The 13,365-nt window shown below is 40.7% G+C and overlaps 1 protein-coding gene across 1 annotated transcript in view; it reads right to left on the reverse strand.

Moving 5' to 3' along the window:
- Positions 1–984: 984 nt before the first annotated feature.
- The window catches only part of mta3 (metastasis associated 1 family, member 3), a 300,725-nt gene continuing 288,344 nt past the window's right edge, over positions 985–13,365 (reverse strand). The window contains exon 20 of the mRNA XM_087991291.1: positions 985–1,003. Coding sequence (XP_087847417.1) covers positions 1,000–1,003 — 4 coding nt within the window. The 3' untranslated portion in view covers positions 985–999. The remainder of the gene's footprint in view (positions 1,004–13,365) is intronic.

A 13,365-nucleotide genomic window follows, 5' to 3' on the forward strand; every position in this document is an offset into this window, starting at 1 on the left:
CTTTTCCATGGCGTTGGGGAGTCCAGAAGTAGAGGGCACAGGTTTAGGGTGAGAGGGAAAAGATATAAAAGAGACATAAGGGGCAACTTTTTCATGCAGAGTGTGGTACGTGTATGGAATGAGCTGCCAGAGGATGTGGTGGAGGCTGGTACAATTGCAACATTTAAGAGGTATTTGGATGGGTATATGAATAGGAAGGGTTTGGAGGGATCTGAGCCTGGTCGGTATGGACGGGTTGGACTAAAGGGTCTGTTTCCATGCTGTACATCTTTATCACTCTATGACTCTAATTAGTACTTTTGGGAATGCAGAGCAAGAAAGCTGCTATTAAAACCAAAAATAAAAAGAGATCGAGTACAAAAAAAAGCAAAATTAACTACAAGCAGTAAAAATAATTGATGGATTTTAACTAAGAAAAGTTGAACCAATAATTGCAATAATTAACAATATTTCGAATTACAAGTGCTTTTTGAGAGTCACATGTTCTTTGAAACCTTTCTTATTGGAATCTGCTCCTCCTTGTCCATCAAAACGTAATCGCAAAGTGTTCTTTATCACCATCTGCTCTGCAACTATTGAAGCAAGGAACCACAGCGCTGAATACTCAAGAGTAATTAGACCCATAAAGTTCCCCTGGAAAGAGGAATAATCCCATGGGCAGGCATTAAACTGTTGGAGAATAAAACCAGTCACAAACTCCCAGGCATACGTCCAGAGTGTATAGATTAAGCACCTTATTAGAATGTTACACCTTGTCCGAAGGTGAAGGTACATTTTTTCCACAACGAGGATTGAAGTGCCGTAGATAAAAAGGGACCACACACTGGTAACGCCCAGAAATTTCCAGTTCGCACTCTCAATGAATTCCCATCCAGCTGTAAACATGACCTCACAGAAGTAACCATGTATAGCATACAGATACCATCTGGAAAACGCAGTGAGGGCTGTCATCGTGCTCAGCAGTTTCTGTATGCAACTTGCTCTTTTTCTGGCACTCTTTTATCTACCAAACAGCAAAGAAATAATAAAAATAATGTTAATGCCACGTGGACAGAGAACGGCCGATCTGTTACAACGAATGGAGCTGTTAAATGCTCAGCACTGACATTCTAATAGAAGACAAAGTGCCTTGGAAATTGAGTGTGTTCACACGGCCAAACCCTTTATGAGTTCCGCACCAATTAGTCTACAGTTAAAAGGGATTATAATTTTCCCCATTAAATTCCAAACATTATCGGTCGCACAAATGACAATCAGCTCAAGGAATAGACTCCAGAGTAGAGTGGTGGAAGCTAGAAAAGCACGGAAGGAGTTAAGAAACATTGCATTGTATAATTTTTGTGGAGAAGAAGATACTAGAGTGCTCAGCGAAGGTGAACTAAGATGAGTTGAATGGGTTTTTTTGTCCATATCCATTTCATAATTGTGATGATGTCATCCATGAAAGTAATGTCACTTGTTTTATGTGAAAGTAATATTGATTAACCTCCTTATTCCTCAAATGTTGAAATGATGGCTTCATTGACCAATCTTCTTTAGGATTCTCACTTGTTGAACAACCTATGTTAGTTTAATTGCTTCTTGATCAACTTAAAGATATAATTTATGAAATGTGTTTGTACTTAATGTATTGGAAATAATAATTTGTTGGAACAACAGCCCAATGAAAAAAATATTATTTCTTATTTCACACTTTACTGCATTCCTATAAAATCAAAGCATACTTTGGAGGTATATTTATAATCCACATACTTGCCTTTATGGTTACACTTGGTAATAGATACACTTTATTAGCTAGTTTCATTATCTCCAAGCATTCAGTCTCTGCTGTTTCCTACAGTTTGGTCCTGATCAATCACATCTTTATAATTTGAGATAATTTCAAAGATTTCCTGTATTTTTGGGAGTAGCAGTCGGACCCGGTAAATATAAATCGCAAATCGCAGAGTCTTATGGCAAAAAGAAGGCCATTCAGCCCTGCACAATGGTGCTGGGTCTCTGAAAGAGCCTGTTAGTTAGTTGCAGTTTGTTTTGATTTATTTCTTGGATTCTATCTCCACCAAGGTTTCTGCGACAACTTTCCATGTCATAGAGTCATGCAGTCATAAAGAATGTACAGCATGGAAACAGACCCTTCAGTCCAACTTGGTCATACTGACCAGATATCCTAAATTAATCTAGTCTCATTTGTCAGCATTTGGCCCATTTCCCTGTAAATGCTTCCTATTCAAATACCCATCTAGATGCCTTTTAAATGTTGTAATTGTAGCAGCTTCCAACACTTCCTCTAGCAGCTCATTCCATACAGGCACCATCTTCTGTATAAAAGACCTCATCAAAACTCTCAGAACTTTTAGGTCTTACATTGTTTTGAATAAAATGTGCCCCAGTTTTACTCTGTGCTATGAACTTCAGAAACTTCCGGTCCAACAAGATGTTGCATAAATAGAATATGAATAGCCATTTTAAAAAATGATCCCAAGTTAAGCACACCTTAAATTTCATGAATACCTAAAACCAATGTTCAAAGCAGTACATGTTTTAGGATCTAATAATAATTGTCACATCTGTCTTTGTTGTCAGCAAATCATATTGATCATTTTAACGAATAGTTTTCAGAAAAGGTACTCCTGATTCAGAAACCAGTCAACAGAAGATCATATTTTTCTTATCAGTTGTATGTATTACAGTCAGCTACTTTGGTTTTCACACTTACAACAATGCTGCTCAATCAGAGATCACATCTATTAGCAGACTGTGGACATCTCCAGCTGTGCCCACAGTCATTCTTAACCTGAACCTTTACTCATGCGATGGGCTGCAAGGGACAGGCGAGATGGACCACTGGGTCTTTTCCTGTCCAGCGTTTTAATACGTTCAACAGAAATTCACTCAGAAAAGCTTCTCTGCTGCTGTATCCATTCTATTCATTATCTGCCAGCCTTTGATTCTTTCATTGCCATCCATGTCCCGACAAACCCATTGACTACATTGTTATCACATACCCTTCACACTTTCACTGTGCAGCTCTGCCCTCAGACCTTAACCAGTGATCACATGGTTTGGCACATTTCTTTCATGTAGCTCCTCTAATCCTGCTTCCTATATATAATCTCCAGCTACACCATGTGCGTGTTCTTCCCATAGCACCATATTCAACCCTGTACCTGTGATGCAGCAGCTTTTCCCTTGGAAAAGACCAGTGTCTCTGTAAATCATTAACATGAGGTTTATTAGCACGCTTCACTTCAATAAGTACCAGGTCCCATCACAAGATGCAATGTGAAGATATATTAAGCACCTGATGGAGAACAGACTGACAATTGGATCTCCCAACACTTTTTTTTAAGTTTTATTGATTATGCAAACTTTTAAAACCTTGTTCGAAACAAATTGCTGCAGACCCTGAAGAATTACAATGAAATGTAAATTGTCTCCCCTTACCACTTTTTGTCCCTCCTCTCCTGATTGTAGACTGAATTTTTAGGCTCTATTTTAAAAAAAAAACAGAATTCAAACACAAAACCATGGAAGAGAATGTGCTTTCATTTGGGATTTCTATCCATGCCCTCTGGCCATCACACTGTACTGAAGGAGAGATTGAATATGTATAGACATTTAGTGTGAAAGTCTCCAAGTTGTTTTCCCAACTGCACATGATGTAGCAATGTCTGAAAAAACATCTTGGCTACTCATGGCACGAATAAATTTTACTGTGCAGCCTCTGGATCCCAATCCCAATTTAGGGGAGAAAAATCTCCTGTCTTGACCAACACCTCTGAGTTGGAAGAGTCAGCACCCTCAGAAGATATAACACAAAAGTGTTCTTCCTTATATTTCACCAGCACAGAGACATTCGTTTCAGTGAGTATTCTATCTGAAATTGACTCGGCATCACATTTTGGTGAATAGAGCCTGGGTTCCAGAGCAGTTACCTCTTCACCTGATGTGAAGTGCAGTTTCCCCTTCCTCTTCAAATGGACATTTCCCCTCTGAAGCTGCCACCCTGGTGAAGATGCAGCAAACAATCACCAACATGAGAAACGTTTCAGTAACAACTGAACTGTTCCTCCTGAGTGGCACAAGCAATGGTCATGTATCTTCAGTAGACAAATGGTCTATCCTATGATGGCCTTTATTAGATGCATGAGCAGCATTGTAGTGCTGTTCAGCATCATCTGGAAAAGAGGGGGAGGTGCAGTTATGCATTGGGGCCATAAACCAGGCCTTGTGTGGGTACCCCTTGTTTCCTGCATACCATCTTGGTTGATGACACGGGGGAGCAAACATTAGCGTGATGTTAGATTATAAGTATTGTGACAGTTCCCTGAAATAGGATGTGCAAACCTACAGATGAAAGTGAGGACTGCAGATGCTGGAGAGTCAGAGTTGAAAAGTATGGCACTAGAAAAGCACAGCAGGTAAGGCAGCATCCAAGGAGCAGGAGAGTTGACTTTTCAGGCATCAGCCTTTTATCAGGAATGTGCATACCTACAGGAAATATTGGTAATGGTCACTAACAAGATTTACATCAAGGGAGTGAAATCTCTTTCAGTTCAGGAACATTGGAGAAGAAGGAGGCCATTCAGCTCCATTCAGCATAGCTGATTGAACACTTTGATGCCTTTTATCGTACACTATCTCTCTCTTTGCATCATTGGATTTTAGAAAGTTTTTAAACTCTACTTTAAACATATTCCATGACTGCACGTTGAGCAGCTAGAGTCTGTTAATTGTCATGCTGCAGCAAGTTCTTTTCTATATACAGACCTTGACTGGCTGCATGCTGAACTGTTTTATTTGTTTCTGTTTCACTTCACTCCCATTTGGGGTGTTTGTCTGTGCAGGAATTGTGCAAACAGACACCTCAGACCCCTTCCATTTCTATCTCACACCCTTAGCGAGGGATTCTGTATTGACCTGACTGACTGAAGAGAAGAATGATGCACGTAAACCTTTCTCTCCATTCTTTCACACTGACTCCCCTCCCCTCTCTAAACTACGCTTTCCCCTTCATCACTGGGGATGGTTTATACCTTTCCTCTGGTAAATTCTTTGTGATGCTTCCATCTCACCCTGTAACTGTGGCCCCTTTCGCCATATTCCTGTGACCTTCCTGAGCTTCCCCTGACCCCACAGCTATCCAGCTCCTCCATTCTTGGCCTCGTGTCATTCCTTATTTAAGTCCCCAGCTCCTTCACTCCCCAACAGACCTCCTGATCCCATTGTGATCCCACTGTTGAAGTGCAGCTCCCATCTTTGCTTATCCCTCTTGTTCTTATCACTGTCACCCTCCCCTCTAACCTCCAGTTGCCTCGCTCCATGCCCTGAAATCCCTCTGGCACCCCAGACAACTTTGGCATTTTAAGTTTATCTCTCTGCTGTACCTTCCCATCTTTTTCTGGAGTGTTTCTGTTCAGCTCCTTTCAGTTTGAGCACCTCATGCCTATCCCAGTCGAGTTTCCTGATGTGGACCAGTGTAGCTGTCTCAATGAGCAGGCTGGGTTGGCAGCACAAACTGTATCTGTTAGATTGATGGTGCCATTCCACAACAACAACTTACAAGGCCCGTTATGAATTATTCCTGGTTCATCCAGTCATTTTGCATTCCTCAAGCTGTTGGCAATGAATGACAACAAAACCTCCCAAGACCAGTTATGAATGGCAGTTTCTATGGAGCATGCAGTCTATGTTCCTAGCAGGCTGGGTGTTAATGAGTACACACATACTCCTGAACACAAAAGAAGCTCCCAGCTCTCACAGAAGGGAAGGCCAACAATCTAAAAGGTTCTGTAACAAACACTACACTGGACAAACAGGCAGAAAACTAGCCCCCAGGATACATGAACACCAACTAGCCACAAAATGACATGACCCTCTCTCACTAGTATCCTTATATACAGATAAGGAAGGACACCACTTCCACTGGGACAATACATCCATCTTAGGACAAGCCAAACAGAGACATGCACGAGAATTCCTCGAAGCATAGCATTCCAATCGGATCTCTATCAACAAACACATCGAGTTAGACCCCATCTACCACCCCCTGAGAAAAAGAACAGGAAATGATATCACCAACCCAAAGAAACCCAAACATATAAATAGAAAGCAGGAATCATGTACACTGCTTCACCTGAGGCCCACTGAAGATGTTACCTAGTAGGGTGACGAAACGTCTGGAAATGAACCTCCCAGCTCAGCGAGCAAACCTACATCCAGAACCTCAACCTGAGCTACAAATCTTCTCAAAACTTACTGAAAGGTTCTATTATGTTAATACCAAACCTTTCACCCAATGTTGGGAATCCAAATTTCGCCCTCCAGCCTTTTTTAAATGCTTGGAGCAGGCCTAGAAAATTCCTCCCCACCCCCCACCCCAATTCCCCAAGCCTGGTAATAACAACAAAAACAGATGAGGATTTTGGCAGATGAGCTGAGACTGTTTTTGAGGTTGAGAGGTGTCATGTGTGGCATTGGATGATATTATGAAGATGCCAATCATCAGTCTTAGCGGTAAACATGTGAAGCATTGCCTTGGAGGCCAGATGTGATAGCAGATTTGTGTACTGTATGGTTCAGCCTCAGGTAGGCACCAGAGAGGAAACTGGCACCAATGTTGGAAACAGAAATTGTGTGTGTAAGAAAAGGCGTTAATTAGCATAATTGGCTTAATAGTAGTGCTCCAAACAAGTGAATTGACCTTTCTTTTTGCTGACACCACTCCACATGTTGACATGGTTAAAACCATACGTTTTTTTAAACTTAAAAATTGAGACATACTTAACTATAATTCAGCTTTGTAATTAGTTTATCAGTGCAGATTACTTTAGGCCATTATTGCTCTCCAGCTAAAACAGCAATGTATTTCTGCCCTACATTGGAAGTACATATAACATCCACAATGTTTACTTTTTCTCATCCTATTCAATGTTTTAAGTCAATAGAAGTGGTTGTTAATCAAATCAGCTACTTCCATCATTACCAGAAGAAATCAATGCTTTGCTTCCATATTTCATTACAAATAAAGATTAAACAGCTAATCTTCAGCCATAATGTAACTAATACTTTCCTAATCACTAACAGGCAATGCATGACTCATTATCTTCCTACACAATTAAGTTTTGCTAACATTGTATCCTGGGTGCAATGAAAAAGATCTTTTGCATCTTTTGTTTTGACTAAAACGAAGTCTACATAAAAGTAGATGAAATGGTAGGGTGTAAGACTATCGGCAGGGCAGCAATGTGTTGTGTCCCCTGGTGCTATAATACAGGCACATTGACCATGGTGCCTGGTATTGGCCAGCCAAAAGAGGTACAGGAGAAGCAAGACATTCATCATAAATAGCACATCAGTTGAGAGAATATTCCAAGCCATTATAATCCATCCCTTAGTGGACAGTTACAGCACAAATTGGCAGCACTTTGGAGCTATTTCCTTGTCCTCTATCCTAAGTATGAATCTACCTCGCCTTTGTCATTGTATTTTAAATTATCCCCCTTCTAAACTCAGCTCTACTTTCCATCTGTTTTATTACTGACTGGTCTATGAGGAAGTTTTCATTTTATCTTATTTTAGTAGCTTGTTTAACCTCTTTGAACTAGTTCCTGCCTGTTGTATTCATATTATTTTAATAAATCACTCAGGCTGTTCCTTCTATAAATGTTATTTAATGATTAAACCCTGCCCAATAATTTTGTCTTTGAAAATAACAATTAAGCTCTTACATGTGATTCAGTGAGTATGAAAGGATTGTTTATCCAAGGCACGCTGTCCCAGTTGACTTGGATATAGGATTCGAATTGAAGATCTCACTACTGTGAACATGGCAAGAATACAATAGAAAAGGCAGTGCAATAATTACTTCCTGCTCACAATGCCAATGCAACTGCTGTCATTCAAGAGGGGTCTACCATTGAATGATCAAAGTAGTGTCTGTTTCGGAATGGCAGCTCTTTTTAAACTGCATATTGGGGTCTTTATTGTATTTTTAATGAAATTGACCAACCTGGCTTCATTAGACAGCAACGCATACATACTCGCAAACAGAACCACCAATCACACACACACACACACACACACACACACAACTGACCAACGGTGGGGTCCTCAACTTTCCAATTTGCCACACGAGATCGCAGGGGAGAAATGTTTGGGAAGCACTGGTCTACAAGTTACAACTCGAGATTGTGATGGAATACATCTACTCTCACAGTGGCAGCAGTTTGTAGCATCTACAAGATACACCACAGCAGCTCACCAAGATTGCCTAAATTACTTTCCAACCCTTGACCACCTGGAAACACAGGGGCAGCAAACTCATGGCAACACCATCACCTGTAAGTTACCCTCCGTGCCATATGCCATCCTAAATTGGAACTATAACACCGTTCCCCTCACTATCACTGGGTCATAAGACTGGAACTCCTTTCTTAATAGCACTTGATTGGACCTACACAGTAGCTTTTCATAAAGGAAGATCACCACCATCTTGACAAGGGCAATCAGGAATGAGCAATAATGATGGCTTCGCCAGCAATACTCACATCTCATGAACTTACTGAAAAACAGCATTAGTTTTAAGGATGAGGTCAGGGAATGCATTCAAAATAGTTTCCTCGATCAACTATGAAGTAGAATACTTTAAATGTAATATTGTGCAGCAAAAAAATGGATAATTAATAACTATATGATAAAGGAGGCTTTTGGGAAGAGTGATCATAACATGAATGAACTTGGAACTGAATTTGAATGTTACTTAGTTAAATGTGGAACTAGGATCTATGAATGAAATGAAACAGGTGTGAGGGGTTAGTTTGAAAATGCAGATTTGGAAATGAGAGTAAAAATATTACAGTGGTTAAGCAATGGCAAATGTTTAAAGAATCAATTTATAAATTCACAAAAAACGACATTTCTTTGGCGAGTAACACACTCAATGGAAAAGCAGTCCAATTTTGACTATTGTAATAAATTAATAACAGATTAGAGGGAATAAATGCTGCACATGCTGGAGATCTGAAAATAAAAGGAAGTGCTGGAGTAGGTTTGGCAGCATCTGTGAAGAGAAAAACAGAGTTAATATTTCAAATCCAATATATCTTTTCTTCAGAACTCAGGTGACATCAGACTAGCTACGTTTCTCCAGTACTTTATGTTTTTATTTCAGTTAAAGGGGTCACCTAAGATATTGTTAGAGTTTGAAGGTTGATAGGACTTTTAAATTTAGCAAAAGGTGACCAAGAAATTAATTAAGAAAGGAAAAATAGAATTTAAGTAACTAAGCAGAAAACTAAAAAAAAATTGCAGAAACAGCTATAGTGATGTGAGTAGAAACACATGTGGAACTAAATGTGAGTTACTAAGAGGCCCAGCAGAAGAATTGATCAGAGCAATAAATGAAAATGGCAGAGATATTAAATACTTGTATCCACTTTTAATAGAAATCACAAAAGAATGCTGGAAAGAGGGGGAGCCCAGGGCCAAGTGAGGATGAGGCAATTAGTCATTTTCCAGGCAGGCCCAAAGGTGTTTCACTTAATAGAGAGAAACAATTGGTTATATAGCTTGAAGGGCAAACATAGAAACACAGAACATAGCAGAAGGAGTAGGCCATTCAACCCCTCGAGTCTGCTCTGCTGTTCAGTTTGAGAATGGTTGATCATTGAGCTCAAAACGCTAATCTCACCACCCCCCCCCACCCCCCACCCCCCGCTCCCCACCATATCCCTTGATCCCCACTCACCTCATCAAGAGCAAGGCACAGTAAGGAAGCAGGTCTCCATGATCTAGAGCAAGCGATATGGGGATTGAATCCTGTTGTTGGGATCACTCAGCACAACCTTCCAGCCACCTAAGCTAACCAGTCCCCACTAAAGAAATTAGCATTAGTTTTTAAAGATGTGTGGAGAAAATAATGGGATTAAAATCAATAAATTCCGAACTCCATGATCATTGGCTTTAAGAGTCAACCTATAGAGCTAGTAAATGCATTGATTTTGATCTTCCTTATGTTCTAAAATGGCCTTGAGAACTGGAAGATTGCAGCCATAGCTCAGCTATTCAAGAATGGAGCACCAGAAAAATATCAAAATGTTAGTCTCACATCAGTGATAGAGAGAATTTCAGAATTTATTATTAAGGACATGATAACAGAGCACCAAATGTACCATAATACAATCATGCAGAATCAACTTCAACTTAGAAAGGGCAAGTGTGTTTGCCAAGAACTTGAAGTTGTAGTCAGCTTGGAATATTTGGACCTGAGTATCCCTGTATATGAATCACAGAAAATTAACAGACAAGTTCAGCCAGCCATTGTGAAAGAAAATATCACATAACCCTTTATTACAAAGGGACTGGAATGGAGGAGAAAGGAAGTCTTACTGCAGTTGTTTCAAGGTTAGGTGAGAACTCACCAAGACTATTATGAAGAAGTTCTGTTTATGGGGAGAAAGTGAGGACTGCAGATGCTGGAGAGTCAGAGTCGAAATGGGTGGCGCTGGAAAAACACAGCAGGTCAGGCAGCATCCGAGGAGCAGGAGAGACAGCATTTCAGGCATAAGCCCAAATTCCTGATGAAGGTGTGAAGCCTCTCAATGTTGGTCAGCTCATGAGCAGTCTCAGTTATATGTAGTCTAGCATGTTGTTAAATGTTTCCAGTCTGAGGGGAGAAAACTGACCAGGCAACAAGACTGCCTTTGTGAGGAAGCCACACTAGCTGATGCCTTTACACTTAGGAAGTGCTGGATGTCTTGAAACACATAAAGGTGGATAAATCCCCAGGACCTGATCAGGTGTACCCTAGAACCCTGTGAGAAGCTAGAGAAGTGATTGCTGGACCTCTTGCTGAGATATTTGTATCATTGATAGTCACAGATGAGGTGCCGGAAGACTGGTGGTCAGCTAATGTGGTGCCAGTGTTTAAGAGGGGCGGTAAAGACAAGCCAGGGAACTATAGACCAGTGAGCCTGACGTCGGTGGTGGGCAAGTTGTTGGAGGGAATCCTGAGGGACAGGATGTACATGTATTTGGAAAGGCAAGGACTGATTAGGGATAGTCAACATGGCTTTGTGCATGGGAAATCATGTCTCACAAACTTGATTGAGTTTTTTGAAGAAGTAACAAAGAGGATTGATGAGGCAGAGTGGTAGATGTGATCTATATGGACTTCAGTAAGACATTCGACAAGGTTCCCCACGGGAGACTGGTTAGCAAGGTTAGATCTCACAGAATACAGGAAGAACTAGCCATTTGAATACAGAACTGGCTCAAAGGTAGAAGACAGAGGGTGGTGGTGGAGGGTTGTTTTTCAGACGGGAGGCCTGTGACCATTGGAGTGCCACAAGGATTGGTGTTGGGTCCTCTACTTTTTGTCATTTACATAAATTATTTGGATGTGAGCATAAGAGGTACAGTTAGTAAGTTTGCAGATGACACCAAAGTTGGAGGTGTAGTGGACAGGTTACCTCAGATTACAACAGGATCTTGACCAGATGGACCAATGGGCTGAGAAGTGGCAGATGGAGTTTAATTCAGATAAATGAGAGGTGCTGCATTATGGGAAAGCAAAAATCTTAGCAGGATTAATATACTTAATGGTAAGGTCCTAGGAAGTGTTGCTGACCAAAGAGACCTTGGAGTGCAGGTTCATAACTCCTTGAAAGTGGAGTCGCAGGTAGATAGGATAGTGAAGAAGGCGTTTGGTATGCTTTCTTTTCTTGGTCAGAGTATTCAGTACAGGAGTTGGGAGGTCATGTTGTGGATGTACAGGATATTGGTTAGGCCAGTGTTGGAATATTACGTGCAATTCTGGTCTCCTTCCAATCAGAAAGATGTTGTGAAACTTGAAAGGGTTCAGAAAAGATTTACAAGGATGTTGCCAAGGTTGGAGGATTTGAGCTATAGGGAGAGGCTGAATAGGCTGGGGCTGTTTTCCCTGGAGTGTCGGAGGCTGAGGAGTGACCTTATAGAGGTTTATAAAATCATGAGGGCCATGGATAGGATAAATAGAAAAAGTCTTTTCCCTGGGGTGGGGGAGTCCAGAACTAGAGGGCATAGGTTTAGGGTGAGAGGGGAAAGATACAAAAGAGACCTAAGGGGCAACCTTTTCACACAGAGGGTGGTACGTGTATGGAATGAGCTACCAGAGGATGTGGTGGAGGCTGGTACAATTGCAACATTTAAGAGGCATTTGGATGGGTATATGAATAGGAGGGGTTTGGAGGGATATGGGCCAGGTGCTGGCAGATGGAACTAGATTGGGTTGAGATATCTGGTTGGCATGGGCAGGTTGGACCGAAGGATCTATTTCCATGCTGTACATCTCTATGACTCTAATCTCAAAAAGAAAAGAAAACTCCATTCAGTGTTTCCATTATACACTTGCAACATAAACACAACACAGACTCATTTCTAGTCCATAAACTTTGTACAAGTTTTGAAATAATAAGAATATTTTTTACATTGTTCTGAATATGTGGAAAAAACACCTACTCTGCCATTGATGTCGTTAACAAAATACTGACTGCATATTCAATAGCATTGAGATTTATAATGAACAAAACAGAGATATGTCATGCTGTGTGCAGTTGCTGGAACGATGGAAATGTCACAGCAAGAAAGGCAAATAATAAAGAGTTCAAATCTCTTTCATGTACTAGAGATTCACTTGATTTCACTTTTAGGGACCAGGAGGACATTTGAAGAATGTTTATCCAAGTAAAATGGTTGGTTCAAGCTTTCAATTCAATAAATTTTAGCTGCTCAGAGACTGGCTTAATGATCTCATGTTTTATTATATGTTTTGTTATGAGCTCAGACAAGAAGATAATGAAGTATGTTAACCTGGAAAAGTTATGCCATCTGCCTGTGTGAGAAATAGCCCTTTCGAGCAACAAGAACAAATATTTATATAGTGCCTTTAATATAGTGAAACATGCCAAGGTGCATCACAGAGGCATTTTACAACAAAGTATGACAACTGAGGTACATAAGGAAATACTAGCTGAGATGGCTCGAGGTTTTGTTAAAGAGTTGGATGGTAAGGCATATCTTAAAGGAGGAAAATGAGATAGAGAGCAGAGAGAGATGGCATGAGGAGAATTCCAGAGCTTGGGACCTGGAAGTCTGAAGGTATGGCACTCCCCCTATTGGTGAAGTTAAAAATCACACAACACCAGGTTATAGTCCAACAGGTTTAATTGGAAGCACACTAGCTTTCGGAGTGACGCTCCTTCATCAGGTGATTGTGGCTTTTAACTTTGTACACCCCAGTCCAACACCGGCATCTCCAAATCATGCCTATTGGTGAAGCGATCGTTGTTGGGGAAGCACAAAAAGCCAGAAACAGAAGAGTGCAGA

This window comes from Chiloscyllium plagiosum, unplaced genomic scaffold (assembly GCF_037043375.1).
Source record: "Chiloscyllium plagiosum isolate Xiang-an unplaced genomic scaffold, Cpla_swu_hap1 HiC_scaffold_10, whole genome shotgun sequence".
Classification (NCBI taxonomy): Eukaryota; Metazoa; Chordata; class Chondrichthyes; order Orectolobiformes; family Hemiscylliidae; genus Chiloscyllium; species Chiloscyllium plagiosum.